Source organism: Vipera berus, assembly GCF_964194415.1.
Source record: "Vipera berus genome assembly, chromosome: 1".
NCBI classification, from domain to species: domain Eukaryota; kingdom Metazoa; phylum Chordata; class Lepidosauria; order Squamata; family Viperidae; genus Vipera; species Vipera berus.
Window position 1 is genome coordinate 305,810,024 of NC_138202.1, and position 18,450 is coordinate 305,828,473.

An 18,450-nucleotide genomic window follows, 5' to 3' on the forward strand; every position below is an offset into this window, starting at 1 on the left:
CCAAGGTCCCTTGCAACAACTTCTTCTTCTTCTTCTTCTTCTTCTTCTTCTTCTTCTTCTTCTTCTTCTTCTTCTTCTTCTTCTTCTTCTTCTTCTTCTTCTTCTTCTTCTTCTTCTTCTATTATTATTATTATTATTATTATTATTATTATTATTATTATTATTATTATTATTATTATTATATCCTAATGTTGTTTCTGTTCAAAGAAAAATTAGGAAAAAAGAGAAGGAAGCAATTTTTTTCTTTAGCTTGTTTCTGCAAAGATATTCCATCAAGGTATCAACTCACACAGCTGTTAGAGAATTATTTGATTTAATTAGTGCCCACTTTTATCCCCCTTCCCATAAGCTCACTTTAAATTCTTAATTATTGGAATAACAAACAGAAATGATTGTACTCAACTTACTGGCAAGAATGACCATGTCCATCCCCCAAAATATACTCATGATCCAGCCAACCATCACAATTGCTGTAAGAATCTGAATCAGAGCTGCTGCAATGTTCAACCAGAACACACAACAAATGTGTCTGTCAGGGAGATCAGTCCGGGCTCCACACAGCACTGTGAAAGCTGATACAAATGTCCCTGTAGGAAGAAAGATCAGCATTAAAAACTCAGAAGAAAACAACGGTCAGACACATCACACGAAACACCATCATATAAGAGCAGTAGAATAATTGGCAGGCACAGCCTCAGAAATTATCTGCATTTGTTTCAAAAGGCACAAATAAATAAATAAAAATATCCATTACATTTGAAAACATTTTGCAGAATTTTAATATATTAAAAAGCATATTATTTACAGCTTAGAAAAAGTTTATTGTAGGACCACAGAACTGGCAAGGAACAAATCAACCAAATTTTAGCCTACTCCTACATAACAAATCAGAATCACCATTTCCACAGATCAGCCCACATAATCATTAATATTGTTATAGTAAGAAAATCTAGAAGATAGGTGCTAATTAAATTCAATAACAGTCCTAGAATATATGTGCTGTTAGGCTATAAGATGAGCTATATATTTATTTGCTTATTTAATAGAGCACACCAGATTTCAGTGTTAGTTTCTTTTTATTCATTCCTGAAAATTCAGAGTACATTTCTTAATACAAGTAGATTTTGTGGATACTAATGTGGACAGTAGGCAAGAGTTTAGGCATTAATATTTAACTATTATTTTGTTTATCACCCAAGTATGTAAAACCACCCTTTGTATACATTCCTCCCAAAGACCATGGCGGTCGAGAATCAGTTCAAAAGCAAAGCAGGGAGCAGCAGGAATGGCAGAGATGTTAATAGTGTATTGACTAGTCAATTAAAACATCCTGCCATTGGTGGGCCAGTTTACAATTGCATAATGTGGAAAGGATGGGTGTCATTCCCTTATTTGTGCTAAAAATGCTTATGGAACAGCACTATTATTTTTTTAAAAAACTGTAGGCAAGGTTGTAATATTATTTTGCAAAATAATTTCCTATTTAAGCATTAATTAAATACGGCTAAAATCAGGCAGTTGAGAATTAAACTGCATTTGAATTTCTGATTTAGAATTTAACTCAAAATTTACTTGATCATTCAGATACGATTTTGAAATTTAGAGACTCTAGGGGGAGGAATGGCAAACTGAAGATAACTATGAGTTTCTTGAAATCTCTCCATATAAGGACAAGATGGAAGATCAATCACATGAACTCTGGATGATTGCTCCTCACAAGCCAATGACAGGAAGACATTTTCTATGAATTGGAGCACTGGGAGACAAAGGATTAGCCATCTTGCTCACAATCACAGTGGAACCTTTTCAAGGACATTAAGAAAACAAGCTTCACTTTCTAATCACTTTTGGAAATTTCCTATTAGAATAGAATGGAATAGAGCTGGAAGGGACCATGGAGGTCTTCTAGTTCAGCCCCCTGCTCAAGCAGGAGAACCTATACCATTTCAGACAAGTGACTGTCTATCTCTTCTTAAAAACATCCAGTGATGGAGCACCCACGATTTCTGAAGGCAAGCTGTTCCACTGGTTAATTCTCCTCACTATTAGGAAGTTTCTCCTTAATTCCAGGTTGCTTCTCTCTTTGATCAGTTTCCAGCCATTGTTTCTTGTCCTGCCCTCTGGTGCTTTGGAGAATAATTTGACCACCTCTTCTTTGTGGCAGCCCCTCAAATACTGGAATGCTGCTATCATGTCACCCCTATTTCTTCTTTCCTTTCGACTAGTCAAACCCAAGTCCTGCAGCCATTCTTTATATGCTTTAGTCTTCAGGCCTTTGATCATCTTAGTTGTTCTTCTCTGAATTTTTTCCTAACTCTCAACATCTTTTTTGTAGTATGGTGACCAAAACTGATTGCAATATTCCAGGTGTGGTCTCACTAGGGTTCTATAAAGCAGTACTAATACTTCGTGTGATCTTGATTCTATGCCTCTGTTTATGCAACCCAGAACTGTATTAGCTTTTTTGGCTTCTGCTGCACACTGCTGGCTCATAGTGAAGTGATCGTCCACTAGGACTCCAAGGTCCCTCTCACAGTTACTGTTTTTGAGCTAGGTCTCACCTAATGTATACTTATACCTTTGATTTTTTTCCTACCTAAATGTAAAACTTTGCTTTTCTCCACATTAAAGTTCATTTTGTTGGATAGGGCTCATTGTTCAACTTTGCCAAGATCTTTTTGGATCCTGAGTTTGTCTTCTGGGGTGTTGGCTATTCCTGCCAGTTTAGTGTCATCTGCAAATTTGATGAGTTCCCCTTCTATTTCATCTAAGTCAATAATGAAGATATTGAAGAGTACTGGGCCTAAGATGGAGCCTCGTAGTACCCCACTGCTTACTTCTTTCCATGTGGATGTAGTACCATTGAGGACTATTCGCTGAGTACGGTTTGTCAGCCAGCTACAGATCCATCTGGTGGTGATGTTGTCTATTCTGCCTCTTTCCAGCTTACCAAGAAGTAGGTTGTGGTCTATTTTGTAAAATGCCTTACTGAAATCTAAGTATACTACGTCAATGGCATATCGCTGGTCTACTAATTTAGTCACTTTATCAAAGAATGAAATAAGATGGGTTTGGCATGATCTGTTTTTAACAAACCTGTGCTGGGTACTAGTTATATTTGCTTCTAGTTTTTCAGCTATCTGTTTTTTTATTATTTTTTCAAGTATTTTCCCAGGTATTGATGTTAGACTGTTAGTCTATAGTTTTCTGGGTCTGTTTTTTTCCTTAACTTTATTAACTTTAAAGCTATTAGAGACCATCAGAATGATGTTTCAAATATCTTCATTGATGAGTTTATTTTAAGCTTTGAACAAAAGAACAATTACTTATAAGCTTAAAGAAGCTGAAAGAGAGAACAAAAAGCAGTAAAAGAAAATTATTAGATTTTACTATTATAATGAAAATTCTTAATAAAACCATATATATACTATTTGGAAATTCAGTATTTAAAACTAGAGTTGCCAGAGAAATCTCTGGCCTGACAACTTCATATTCCATAACAGAATAAAAATGGCAAAACCCCAAAAGAAATCCAAAACAGCTGCTGGAGAGGAGGTACAGATCAATCTGCCTCTGTAATGGGATGAGTACATTAAACATGAAAAGCAAAATCCAAATTTCAAAATATAGAAAATAAATAATTTATTCTATCCCTTTTGGTACTGTCCATAGTACTACTGTGAGTCCCTTGGACTGCAAGGCGATCAAACCGGTCAGTCCTAGAGGAGATCAACCCTGACTGCTCTTTGGAAGGCCAGATCCTGAAGCTAAAACTCAAATACTTTGGCCACCTAATGAGAAGGAAAGACTCACTGGAGAAGAGCCTAATGCTGGGAAAGATTGAGGGCAATAGAAGAAGGGGACGACAGAGAATGAGGTGGCTGGATGGAGTCACTGAAGCAGTAGGCGTGAGCTTAAATGGACTCCAGAAGATGGTAGAGGACAGGAAGGCCTGGAGGAATGTTGTCCATAGGGTCGCCATGGGTCGGACACGACTTCGCAGCTAACAACAACAACAACATTCTATCCCTAGTTTCTAAGCAGGGTGATGGCGAACCTTTTAAACACCGAGTGCCCAAAAACCGCCCTGCCCCCGCCCCGCTAACCACCCCACTCTGCTGTCTGCCCCGCTGTCTGCCCACCCCCATTCTGCCACCCGCCCACCCCCACTCCACCTGCCCGCAGGGTCTCCTACTGCCTTCATGGCCTGCTGCAGCAGTTCGCCCAGGCAGCCCTGCAGTGCCATGGCAGCCACCCCCTCTGCCCATGCCCCGCAGCATCTTCTCTGTGCAATGAGGCGCGAGGGTGGAGTCTTGTCCCTGCTGCCCGGCTGCCATGTCCTTGGCTGCACTGGTCTGTGTGGGCCACGCCCAGGTGTGGCTCTCCAGGGGGGGCTGCTGGTGAGAAGGGGGCTGCGAGGAGAGGTGGGGCTGGGGCAACGGCGCGCATGCCCACAGAGATGGCTCTGAGTGCCGCCTCTGGCACGCATGCCAAAGGTTCGCCACAACTGTTCTAAGCAATCATTGTAGCAGGTTAAAAATTATCCCATCCCCAAAGCGTATTCAAGAAATCACAGAACCAGAGAATGATTGTCAAACATTGACATTTTGCTTTTCCATTATTTTAAAGGAGGAAGCACATAAAGTGATAGCAAAAGTCTTAAAAAAAAGGCTTGACACAGTTAAAAGCCTAAAAAAAAATCCTGGTAAAAAGCTCCCAAGGTTGTCTACCCACTAAGTGTCATTGTTCTTTATGTTTTCCTCCCTCCAAGTTACATGGATCTCAGCCCACAAATGCTGAGGATAATGTAACAAATCATGAGGAACCTCTGTTAAAAGGACAAGAAATTAAGTTTTAAAGTGCACCACATCATTCCTAACCTTATAAGGAAATAGCTATTTATTCCACAAGCAAAAAAGTAGTAATAAAAGGGATTGAAAAATAAAAACAGATTAAAACCTTACTATTGTCTCAGACTTCTAATTAGCCAGTATATTGCTTTGCAAATAAAGAAATTATACCTTTAAAAGAATAAAGAGGTCAATAAAATACAAAACAAAGTACCTAATTATTAATATAGTGGTCGAGTGGCTGGATGATTCAAGCTCTGGCAGTAAGCCTGATCTGTGCATTTTGGCTCAGTATCTCAGCATTCGCTTGATACTATTCTGGATTACTTTACTGTTCCAAATGTTCATCCCCACACTTCTCCAATAGAGATACAAATTAGAATGCCTAAGACCTGATGCAGACAGTAGTTGAATGTATTTATCCATGCCAAACAAGGGCGTGCGCGCACACACACACACACACACACACACACACACACACACAAACTTTTAAAAGTAGACAACTTTGCTAATGATACAGGAAGAAATCTGTCTCTCAGAAAACCAGAATTCACACTCTGAGTTAAAACTTGCTGTTTTTATTTTACTTGTTAGCTCTTCCCAGACTGGGTGCAACTAACAAATTACTGTACGGATATTTCTGATTAATTTCACCTCAAAATCAAGTCTGATTTTTTTTCCTCTTGTAACAAGCAGGGAAGAAAGCCAAGGAAAACATACATTATTTCCTAACTGAGCTGAAAGGAAAAAAAGGGAGTCATACTTTCAGGTGAAACGCTAAATATATCATAGACAAAAACAGTACTGTATGCCACTAGTCTCAATCTGCATTTTTCTGAAGCTGGCAAGTGTAATATGGCAGCAGTGATTTTTCTGGATGCCTTGCCTGTAGTTACATTAGACTTAATGCAGATCCAAGCACTACAAGACCTTCAATTATATAATACATGATTCTACATACACATAATTTATCGGTAAGCAAGTGGGGTTGCCAAAAAGAAACTTTGATTTCTGCTTTTATACAATGAAATAGAAATCCGTGCATTGTTCCCTGCTAGCCTCCATCATAAAGAGATATTATATAGTAGAACAGTGGGAGACGCTTTGGAGCCAGAGGCATATAGGCTTGGCTGGGCTGTATTGCTTCTGAGTCTACACGGAGGTTTGTATCTGGACGACAGAAACAAAGTACACAGAGAAAACCTGCAAATCAATATTAAGATATTTTAATTATTCTTCAAATGTGCTAGATTTCTGAGGGAGAGAGTCAAAGAATACGTAGCCCTTACATTTCATAAAAGTTTCCTTAATTACTTTTTTTAAAAAATACAGTTGCATATAAAGCTGGGAGGGTCAGGAGCAGTGGTGGGATTCAGCCAGTTCGCACCACTTCAGCAGAACCGGTAGCTAATTTTTTGTTGCCCAGGCCAAGAATGGACTTCCGGAAGCGGCATCCACACAGAGAACTGGATGTTCACATATTTGAATCCCACCACTGGTCAGGAGGTATGGCTTCAGTAAGGCTCAGGTTCAATTCTAGGCTCAGAAACACATTTCTACTGCAGAAATTACATCTAAATAGGTAAAGACATATCTTAATTTTTGACTTATATTTTCTATAATCAAATGGAACATTACAACCCCTGAGTTTAGATTGTTCATGATCTGTTGGCTTTTTGGAAGACTTTGAAGACATTAATGTGTTCCTGGGCATGGAGATCACGTGGTTAGTTTGAGTCTATGTAGTGGTTGTTATGATTTTACTATAAAATGGTTTTTATTTTATATTATGCATTTATATGCTGTTAGCTACCTATAGTTGATATGGCAAGATGGGCGGTCACATACACTGAATTAATAATAATAATAATAATAATAATAATAATAATAATAATAATAATAATAATAATAATAACCACTACTTAAGGATTTCACACATTTAAACAATAGCCTTTTCTTGACTAAAATTATGTGCCCTCAAGTTAAGTACACATATAGATTTTGTCCATGATAATCTGTTTCCAACCTAGTCCTTCACGTCTTCCAACAGTGCAACTCATCGCTATTTTAACTTGAATCCATCCATTCTTGCTTCATTTAATAACTGGAGATGATTCAACATAAGGATACAGCACATGCTTTAAATGCAGAAGACCAGCTTATGTAGTCATGGATGAAAAGAGCACTTGCATAGAACCCTGGATTTATACTGCTGGTCTGTCAACAATACTGACCAATTTGTGTTAAATCTAAGATGGCTTACTTCTCCCAATCCTGTGTGCAAATAAGAATCAATAACATGAGCTACTTTCATGGCAAAGACAACCAAAATATCATTGAAGGAATAAAATCAATAACGTATTTTCCTTTGCTAATAGTTATGGTAGAAATACAGGATCTAACAATAGCTCAAAATACAGGCAACCATGGAAAAAAAGACAAAGAAAGAAAAATAAAAAATGTGAAGTAGATGTGATGGATTCCAAATGTTACTAAAACAGGTATAGGTAGTCCTTAACTTATGTCAACAATTGAGCTGTTAAATGAGTCCCATTTTTATGATGTTTCTTGCCAGAGCTGTTAAGTGAATCACTGCATTCTGAAGTTAGTAACACAGTTGTTAAGTGAATCTGGCTTCCACATTGACTTCACTTGTCAGAAGGTTGCAAAAGGTGACCACATGAAACTGGGACAATGCAACTGTCAAAAATATAAACCACTTATCAAGCATCCAAATTTTGATCACGTGACTATGGGAATGCTCCAAGGGACACAGGTGTGAAAAAGAGTCACAATTCATTTTTTTCACTAATTGAATGGTTGTAAGTTGGGGACTACCTGTATCTGTAGTTTTGATATAAACGTAACAATTTTTTTCTAAACAGGATCAGTCAAAATTAAACTACGTAAAGAAATTCTGAACTGAAACTTAGATACAATTTGCCTGGGCTTTTATTTTTCAGATTAGGGAAATAAACGTTTTGTAAATTAAGGCAAGTCAAGGGCATCTTTGCACTATTTCTGGCCTCATTCTTATAGTTCTTTTAAAAGCAGATGTTAATACCAAGGTTTTTAGAGCTCCCCATTATGTCAAACAGTCTTCCCACAATCCCACTTAAATTTCAAATACCATTAATCAAATTGGAGAATAGAATAACACAAAAGAAAGAATAATAAAGACTGCCTGGGGGATATTAGGTTCAAAGGATTTTTTCTAAAGCACTTTTCAGAATTGTATATTATCTTCTTTTGTAGTATGCTTCACATTACAAAAGGCTTCACACTCAAAAACTCAAAATCCAGAATGTTGATATTAAACCTAATTAAAGCTGCCTTTCTCATAATTCTGAACTATTGACAATATTTTTCTGATAAAAAAAATATATTCCAGAAAGAGCAAGTGGAAGATAATGGTAAAAGAGATTAAGAAATAGTCCTGTATATTTTAGTGTGGTAGACAAGTGTTATTTAAACGCAGTGCTTGCTATCATGGCATAGATCGGCAATCTTTTCACGAAGTGGATGTGAGTTGTGATCTTATAAAATGGTGTGAGTTCCTCCAAACATTTATTTTAAAATGGATTAATCTTGAGAGATGCCAAATTTCAGTTTCTGAAATTTGTAACACCACTGCTCCATGAGCTGTATTGGCTGCCGGTCTGCTTCTGGGTGCAATTCAAGGTGTTGTTAATCCACCTTTAAAGCCCTTTATGGCATGGATACAGGCTACTTGAGGGACCATCTCACCCAGTGGGATTGGCCTGCCCCACCTCTGCCAGCAGAGGAGGCCTGCTGCAGACCCCATTGGCCCAAGTATTCCACCTGGCCAGGTCCAAGAGAAAAGCCTTCTCTGCCATTGCACCTGACCTTTGGAACATCTTGCAACCCTCCCAATCTTCCGTAAGAGCCTAAAGATCTGGCTCTGCCAGTTAGCTTGGGGCCCCAATAGGGAAGCATCAAAGTGGAGATGATCCATTAACAACAGATCCTACCTCCCCCCACCTGCTCCTGCTCTCCCCATTTTTTTCATTGGGCCACAGTATTTGGATCTTCACAGTATTTTATTTATGTCTTTAGCTTTTGTATAGCTTTTATCTTTGTATGATTATAAGCCGCTCAGAGTTAGCTTATGGTAAGATGGGTAACCAACAAATTTTACAAATAAATAATAAATAAATCTTATCACACGGATCCTGTGTGCGATCTCATGCAAATATACTGAAATCTTGTGAGATTCAATTTTCACATGACAATTCAGCAAAACAATTTGATAAATGTATCTCTCTTTCACTTTCTCTCTCATTCCAGAGGATCAATTTAGGGTGATTTCCACCAAACATTATGGGAAGACAAAGGCAAAATTCCTTAGTTAATACATTTTTTATTGCTTTCGTTTATGGTTAGCTATAAAGCATAATCCACCCAACTCAGAAATTTATGGTTTAGAAAAAATACTAATTTTTCTGCTAATAAGGAGTAATAAATATGCAGGGAAGGAAAAGCATGAACTAATTTTTTTATCTGCTCACTCCACAATATTAGCTCAAGGTTTCATCTTTTTACCATGGTGTATCAACTACCTTAGAATCAAAGGGTTACTGAAAAAATAAAATATATGCGGTACCCAGTGAACTACTGGAATTCAGCCTAATTAGAACATGATCAGTGCATGAGATTATTATTATCAAGCCATAACTGACAAAGTGCTTTTCACCTGCTTTCTCTAATGAGAATGTGACAGTGTTTCCATTGAGATTCAAACAGCTGCTATTCATGTTGTCATTATCTTTCAGGCTACATCTTTGTAATACATCCTATCCAAAGTCTCTCTTGAAACTACTATTTCTGGACCAGGTTAAAAGTTAATGGACAGAAATGAATTGTTAACCTACCTGGCCACACTGTTAGGGTTGGCCTGGTTGATTTGCTGAGAGCACAATAGACTTTGCTACAATGTCCTGATATAAGAACACCACAGGATAGTCTGAATATAAAAAAAGCCCTTGCTGCTCTGTGATTCATTTATTTAACTTCTTTTAAATTGTGTGAAAACAATGTAAACCTCTTTGCTTTATCACAAATGTAGAGATGTCAGTTGAAAGTTGTTTTTAAAAATCCAGCCTTCACATCCAGGGACATCCCTCTTTCCTAACAAGTCCAAAACAGAAGTTTTCTGTCTTTTATACACAAGTTCAAGCCAGTGTAACAAATAGTTTCAAGATTATTATTATTCCAGGGCCATTTCAATGTAAGATTGAGCTAAGTAGTAGAAATGTGCTATTTGCTTCTCCTCTGACAAGAAAGATTTTCCAGTTAATTAGCAAAGACAGCTGCTTATTTTCTTAATGGGACATTTAAAACATGACCCCTTTGGCATTAATAGCTACTGTAACCAGTACTTTGCCCACTTTGTGTGATTTTTGCAGGAAAAGAAAACCCTGAAAAAGCTGCACGGTAGGGGAAGTGGTGTAAAGAAAAACAAAAGTCATCACCATGAAATACAAAATACAGAGACCTACAGGGCACTTTCCTACAAAACGGACATCTCATGCTCACCATGAGTTTCAAATTTTGCTACAAAAAAGAAGCAAACTCAGAGAATACTAAGAGACCAATAGCCCAACCATGAGTTTCCACAGATTCTGCACAATGGCAAATGATCAAAACCTTTCTGATTAACAATTTCCAGGGCAACATCTAATCAAGGCTAAATAAAAGCTTAAAAACTGATAAATGATAAAAGCAAATCAAAGGTGCTAACAACAAAGCAATGAAAACCTCATCTGTGAATAATGTCAGCAATATTAAAATATATGAATGATTGCAATAATAAATTGTTAGTTGCATTAAAATATAGTATTTTATATTATAAAATAAACAGAAATCCCTAAGTAAACCTCCCAAGGTCAGTCCCCTTCTCCTGGTATTTCTGAGTGAATGAATGCAGAGAAGAGAAGGACTTGAAAGAGGGATTCCCATTAAACCCATTATTTGTATGGAAAAACCCCTAAAGATGCTTGACAACATATCATTATTAATATTCCAGTCTTGCAATACAGCTGCATTATTAGTGTAAGAGAATATTTTGTAGTTCAGGGTTGAACTTTTCAGTTCTTGGTATTCTCTGAACTTGATTGCTTGCTTGCAGGCACCTCATTACCCAAATAGATAACACAGTTGTATTAGTCAGAGAAAGGCTTTATATTGTACACAAATATTTTAGAAACAGGATAACTTATAGGAAAAGAATTAGAAAGGTTTTCAGGATTAATATTAAAGCATAGAAAGTTATATACTTAGAATTTTGTATTTTTGCAAACACACATCCTCACATTATCAAATAAGATATTAAAAATGGAACAGGTGGAGGTATGCAAAAGGAGATATTCTTCCTATACAGATAGTTCTTGACTTATGTCCACAGTCGAGCCCAGAATTTCCATTGCTAAGCAAAGGGTTGTTAAATTAGTTATGGTCAGTTTTTTGATCTTTTTAGCCATAGTTAAGCAAATCATTGCAGTTATTAAGTGAATTGTGTGGCTGTTAAATGAATACAACTTCCCCTATTTGCTTTTCGGAAGCCAGCTGGGAAGGTGGCAAATGGTGATCACATGACCGGGTACTGCAACCATTGTAAATGCAGGTAGGTTGCCAAGCACCCAAACTTTGACCATATTGACTGTGGGAATGCAACAGTTGAAAGTGTGAGGACCGACTGTCACCCTTTTCAGTGTTATTGTAACTTCAAATGGTCACTAAATGAATGGTTGTAAGTCGAGAACTAATTGTACTTCTGATCTTCTTGTCAATACCCGCCCAACCTGCCCATGTATTAACACTGCAAAATAGTTGGAATTGAAATTCTACATTTTTTCATAAGAAAAAGGATCCAGGATTCTCTTTGTTGTTGTTAGCTGCGAAGTCGTGTCCGACCCATCGCGACCCTATGGACAACATTCCTCCAGGCCTTCCTGTCTTCTACCATCTTCTGGAGTCCATTTAAGCTCACACCTACTGCTTCAGTGACTCCATCCAGCCACCTCATTCTCTGTCGTCCCCTTCTTCTATTGCCCTCGATCTTTCCCAGCATTAGGCTCTTCTCCAGTGAGTCCTTCCTTCTCATTAGGTGGCCAAAGTATTTGAGTTTTAGCTTCATGATCTGGCCTTCTAAAGAGCAGTCAGGATTGATCTCCTCTAGGACTGACCGGTTTGATCGCCTTGCAGTCCAAGGGACTCGCAGGAGTCTTCTCCAGCACCATAGTTCAAAGGCCTCAATTCTTTGGCGCTCAGCCTTTCTTATGGTCCAACTTTCACTGCCATACATTGCAACTGGGAAGACCATAGCCTTGACTATACGCACTTTTGTTGACAGGGTGATGTCTCTGCTTTTTAGTGTGCTGTCTAGATTTGCCATGGCTTTCCTCCCCAGGAGCAAGCGTCTTTTAATTTCTTGGCTACAGTCCCCATCTGCAGTGATCTTGGAGCCCAGGAAAACAAAATCTGTCACTACCTCCATTTCTTCCCCATCTATTTGCCAGGAATTGAGAGGGCCAGATGCCATGATCTTGGTTTTCTTAATGTTAAGTTTCAGCCCAACTTTTGCACTCTCCTTCTTCACCCGCAACAAGAGGCTCTTTAGTTCTTCTTCACTTTCTGCCATTAGAGTGGTATCATCTGCATATCTTAGGTTGTTGATATTTCTTCCGGCAATCTTAATTCCAACTTTTGATTCATCTAGCCCTGCCTTTCTCATGATGTGCTCTGCATATAAGTTAAATAGGCAGGGCGACAGTATACAGCCTTGCCGGACTCCTTTCCCAATTTTGAACCAATCAGTGGTTCCGTGTCCAGTTCTCACTGTTGCTTCTTGACCCGCATATAGGTTTCTCAAGAGACAAATAAGATGGTCTGGTACTCCCATCTCTTTAAGAACTTGCCACAGTTTGTTATGATCCACACAATCAAAGGCTTTAGCATAGTCAATGAAGCAGAAGTAGATGTTTTTCTGGAACTCCCTAGCTTTCTCCATGATCCAGCGTATGTTGGCAATTTGATCTCTAGTTCCTCTGCCTCTTCGAAATCCTGCCTGTACTTCTGGTAGTTCTCGATCCACATACTGCTGAAGTCTAGCTTGTAGGATTTTAAGCATGACTTTACTAGCATGAGAAATGAGTGCAATGGTGCGGTAGTTTGAACATTCTTTGGCACTGCCTTTCTTTGGAATTGGAATGTAAACTGATCTTTTCCAATCCTGTGGCCACTGTTGAGTTTTCCAAATTTGCTGGCAAATTGAGTGTAGCACTTTTACTGCACTGTCTTTTAAGATTTTGAATAGCTCAGCTGGAATACTATCACCTCCACTAGCTTTGTTGTTGCTCAGCTTTTCTAAGGCCCACTTCACCTCACATTCTAGGATGTCTGGCTCGAGGTCAGTGACCACATCATTGTGATTATCTGGGACGTTAAGCTCATTCTTGTATAGTTCTTCTGTGTAATTTTGCCACCTCTTCTTAATCTCTTCTGCCTCTGTTAGGTCCCTGCCATTTTGGTCCTTTATCATGCCCATTTTTGCATTAAACGTTCCCTTCATCTCTCCAATTTTCTTGAAAAGATCTCTGGTCCTCCCTATTCTATTGTTTTCTTCTATTTCTTTGCACTGTTCATTTAAGAAGGCATTCTTATCTCTTCTAGCTATTCTCTGGAATTCTGCATTCAATTGGGCATATCTATGTTTTTCTCCCTTGCCTTTCGCTTCCCTCCTTTCCTCAGCTATTTGCAAAGCTTCCTCAGACAGCCATTTTGCTTTCTTGCATTTCTTTTTCTTTGGGATGGTTTTGGTTGCTACCTGTTGTACAATGTCGCGAACCTCTGTCCATAGTTCTTCAGGCACTCTGTCTATCAGATCTAATTCCTTAAATCTATTTGTCACCTCTACTGTATATTCAACAGGGATATGATTTAATTCATACCTGAGTGGCCTAGTGCTTTTCCCTACTTTCTTCAGTTTAAGCCTAAACTTTGCAAGGAGAAGCTCATGGTCTGAGCCACAGTCAGCTCCTGGTCTTGTTTTTACCGACTGTATAGAGCTTCTCCATCTTTGGCTGCAGAGCATATAGTCAATCTGATTTCTGTGTTGACCGTCTGGTGATGTCCATGTGTAGAGCCGTCTCTTGGGTTGTTGGAAAAGAGTGTTTGCTATGACCATCGTATTCTCTTGACAAAATTCTATCAGCCTGTGCCCTGCTTCATTTTGTACTCCAAGGCCAAACTTGCCTGTTATTCCAGTTATCTTTTGGCTTCCTACTTTAGCATTCCAATCCCCCATGATGATAAGGACATCATTTTTTGGTGTTACTTCTATAAGGTGCTGTAGGGCTTCATAGAACCGGTCAATTTCATCCTCTTCAGCACTGGTGGTTGGGGCATAGACTTGGACTACTGTGATATTGAATGGTTTGCCTTGGATTCGAACTGAGATCATTCTGTCATTTTGAGGATTGTATCCCAGTATTGATTTTCCTACTCTTTTATTGACTATGAAGGCTACTCCATTTCTTCTGAGGGATTCTTGCCCGCAGTAGTATACCTGATGGTCATCTGAATTAAATTCACCCATTCCTGTCCATTTTAGTTCGCTGATACCTAAGATGTCGATGTTCAGTCTTGTCATCTCTTGTTTGACCACGTCCAGCTTTCCTTGATTCATGGATCTTACATTCCAGGTTCCTATGGAGAAAAAATCTTTACAGCATCGGACTTTCCTTTCACCACCAGACATATCCACAGCTGAGCGTCCTTTCGGCTTTGGCCCAGTCGCTTCATTCTTTCTGGCGCTACTAGTACTAGCCCTCTGCTCTTCCCCAGTAGCATATTGGACGCCTTCCGACCTGAGGGGCTCATCTTCCAGCGTCATATCGTTTTGCCTTTTGGTACTGTCCATAGGGTTTTCATGGCAAAGATACTGGAGTGGGTTGCCATTTCCTTCTCCAGTGGATCACGTTTTGTCAGAACTCTCAGCTATGACCTGTCCGTCTTGGGTGGCCCTGCACGGCATAGCTCATAGCTTCATTGAATTACGCAAGCCCCTTCGCCACGACAAGGCAGTAATCCATGAAGGGGCAGGATTCTCTAGTGCTGTGAAAAAAATATCCTGTCAGAAAGATATCCTACATTTAACCTTGTCATAAAGCTACTTGAACCTTATTTTGTAGGATTTATATTACCTGATACTGTGAAATTCCCTCGTCTTCTCCAGTGCTTTGAAAGAACTATGGACAGACCTTATTAGTGGTGTACTGAAATATCTTCATACTAAACACTGGAGGCTTTTAAGAAGAGATTGGACAACCATTTGTCTGAAATGATATAGGATTTCCTGCCTGAGCAGAGGATTGAATTAGATTAGTAGATCTCCGAGATCCCTTCCAACTCTTGTTATTCTGTTATTAATTACACATATTTCATTTATTTATTTGGTTTCTATCCTATTAAAGAATTGGCCAACCTTCAAATCACAACTTCTACCTGCATTTTTCCACAAACAACCTGTTGAAGTAGATATGAAGAAAGAGAATGACTGGCCCAAAGACACCCAATGTAATTCTGGACTAGAAGCTTGAAGCTGGACTAAACATGGGTCTCTCTAGAATGCCTAGTTCCTCACCTTAACCACTACATTTTTCTGGTATTGGAACACCTGCATAGACTCATAAAAGCTACAGAACTAGCACAAAGATGTTATGTCCAAAATCATACACTTGATATCATTCCTAAAATTTATGGGAAAAGGCTTTACAAAAACAGTATAGGCTCTTATTGTGTAATTGTATTGGTCCTCAAAGTATGAATTTGGAGGGTAAATATATAATAACAGTACCCAGATATTTGGAGGAAAATTAGCTTCATAACATATATGCTTATTATGTAGCTCAATCATAGTAATCCATCTATTGATACTAAAACAAAAGAAAACCCATTCTGAGGAACTGTATTAAAATTGCACCAACATTCTAATAAGGTTAAGAAAATTCAAGATAAATAAAAGGCACAAATTATTATTATTGTCATCATTCTGGTTTTTTTTATAAGCAGCACCTGGAATACTGTACATATTTATAAGCATAGCTGGCTCAACTTTCTGAAAAATGTTCAGCATCTGCATAAACAAAAACAATCTGATTAATAACAAAATTAATTAGAAATGTTCCAGAATATATTATTTTATATGCTAAAAATGCTACGATGCCTACAGAAATGGAATGTTTTCAGGACTTTTAGCCTCTGAGCACATTGTATTCTTAAGATGCTCCTGTATTATGCTCAGGATAATTTGCTTCCAAGTATGCTTTAGAAAATCCTGTCTAGACTGAGATAATTCAGCAAAACCTGCGAGATATTCAGTCCAGACAGTAATTACCTTGTTCTCCAACTGAATTATTCACCTGTTGCTCGGCCATCCAGTTTCTATTCTGGGAAAACAATTCCCAAATGCTTTCCTTCATGGAGGTATGTCTTGTAACACAAATACAAACAGAAGGTTACCGGTAAGCTAAATTTATACATACAAAGTTAGCACACATGAAAACAGGCATATCAGCTTTAAAATAAAAATTAGTTTCTTACTGTCCTGTTGGTTTCTAATGCCTTCTAGAACTACCTATACTAGTACTTGTATTGCAGAACAATAGTTATTAACATTTGCCTGGTACTGTAAACAGAAAGGGGCTGGTTCAAAATAACTTCTCCAATCAGTTGAGTTACAAGAGTTTAAGCACAGAAGGGATTATATTGGAATATAGAATAGCAGGGTTGGAAGGAGCCATGGAGGTCTTCTAGAGTTTAGACCAAACCTCCTGCTCCAGCCCTATGTGATTCTGGACATATGGTTGTCCAATCTCTTCCTGAAAACCTCCAGTGATGGAGCACCCACCAACCTCTGGAGGCAAGTTGTTCCATTGATGGATTGTTCTCACTGTCAAGAAATTTCTTCTTAGTTGTTTTAGCTCAAGTCATAGGAGATTCAAGTGACTGAAGTAATGATGAAATGATGCACCCCACTTCACACTCTAAAAGATAAAACCCCAGAGGCAAGTAAGTAGGGAAATAATACTTTCTTGCCAAAGGGAAGGAGCTTATGATGCTTTGGTAGGGTTCAGAATTAGGCTGGCTGTACTGTGTCTACCAGAATGGTCACCTATGCCAGACAGCCATAGCAAAAGAGCCAGACTAAGGATATCTATCAATCCATTTAATGGGGTGAGAAAACAAAAGGAATTCTATATTGGATCGGACATTGTCCAGATCAACAAATATTGCATCAGATATTAGAATTCCTGGGCACCTGCTGAAGGTGGGTAACTATGGCTGTAGGATTATTGGAAGAACAAAAACCACAGAAAAGGCAAAAGTATCCTGTGTGTGAAAATCACGCCAATATGGCCTGCTATTATACATGAGAACCAACAAAGCAGGAATACCTAAAGCAAATGTTTGAACATTGAAAAGAATTTATCCAGATTCAAATATCATTGAATAACAATTGGCAGATCAAAGGGGATTAATTACCAGATCTGAAATATTCAGGAATGCAGAACTGGAATTGATTCAGAAATATTGTGAAAATGGAACATAAAAAAACAATAGTAGAATATAGAAATAACTCAGTTAATAATTGGAAATATAAAGGAAACAGCTGATATGAACTACAGAAATGATAATTTAGAAGAAGTAATTACAAGAGAACAAGTAAGGCCAGCACTGAAACTGCATTTAAGTACTGAGTAGTCTTAAGTTTTCAACAGATGCAGCAGCATGTTTTTTTTCCTCACTCCTTGATTAGAACAGAACGTTTTTTATGTGAATCACAGAATCATCCAAGTGTAGTTTTATTGGCTACATTGTATGCAGTTTCCAATTCTTGCACTATAAAATTATAAATATAATTTTAACAATATTATAGTTTTCAAGATAATTTGATAGTGGAAGCATGCATTCAAGAGGGGAAAAAAGATAAATAAATGCAATCATGGAAAAGGTAATTTGACTTTTAATGCAGATACTATTCTTAAAACAAAAAAACCCCTCCTGTTATCATGAGGCTGAGACAGTCTTAAATGGTCAGAATTAGATTCTCAAAAGAAGATAAGAAATAATATACTGTATCTCAGTTGGCCTGAGTTCAGGGCAAAATCAGTTCAGTGTATTATATCTAAAATACTGAACAGTTCAAAAGCTGTAGACATGGAATGACTACTCCCCTCCAATGACTGCAATCTACTCCCCTCCAATGACTGCAACGGTCCATCTGACCCTTTCATTTTACATTTTATTAAACAAATCAATAAATGAGAACCTGGCTGTGTAAAAGTAACTATTTTGTAAGAACTATTCTGATTCTTAGCAATAGAAATGTGCCCATGGATACAAAATTAGGGATCCTTAGAATAGAATATAGAATAGAATAGAATCTGGAAGGGACCTTGGAGGTCTTCTAGTCCAGTCCCCTGCTCAAGCAGGAGAACCTATACCATTTCAGACAAGTGACTGTCTAGTCCATGGTTGTCAAACTTGCAACGCCACGTGACATGTTGCGACATATCGT

The 18,450-nt window shown here is 38.2% G+C and overlaps 1 protein-coding gene across 1 annotated transcript in view; it reads right to left on the reverse strand.

Moving 5' to 3' along the window:
• STUM (stum, mechanosensory transduction mediator homolog) overlaps positions 1 to 18,450 on the reverse strand; it is a gene marked incomplete at its 5' end in the record, with an annotated part of 44,884 nt that overhangs the window by 9,551 nt on the left and 16,883 nt on the right. The window contains one exon of the mRNA XM_081315431.1: positions 408 to 587. Within this exon, the coding sequence (XP_081171557.1) occupies positions 408 to 587 (180 nt within the window). The remainder of the gene's footprint in view (positions 1 to 407; positions 588 to 18,450) is intronic.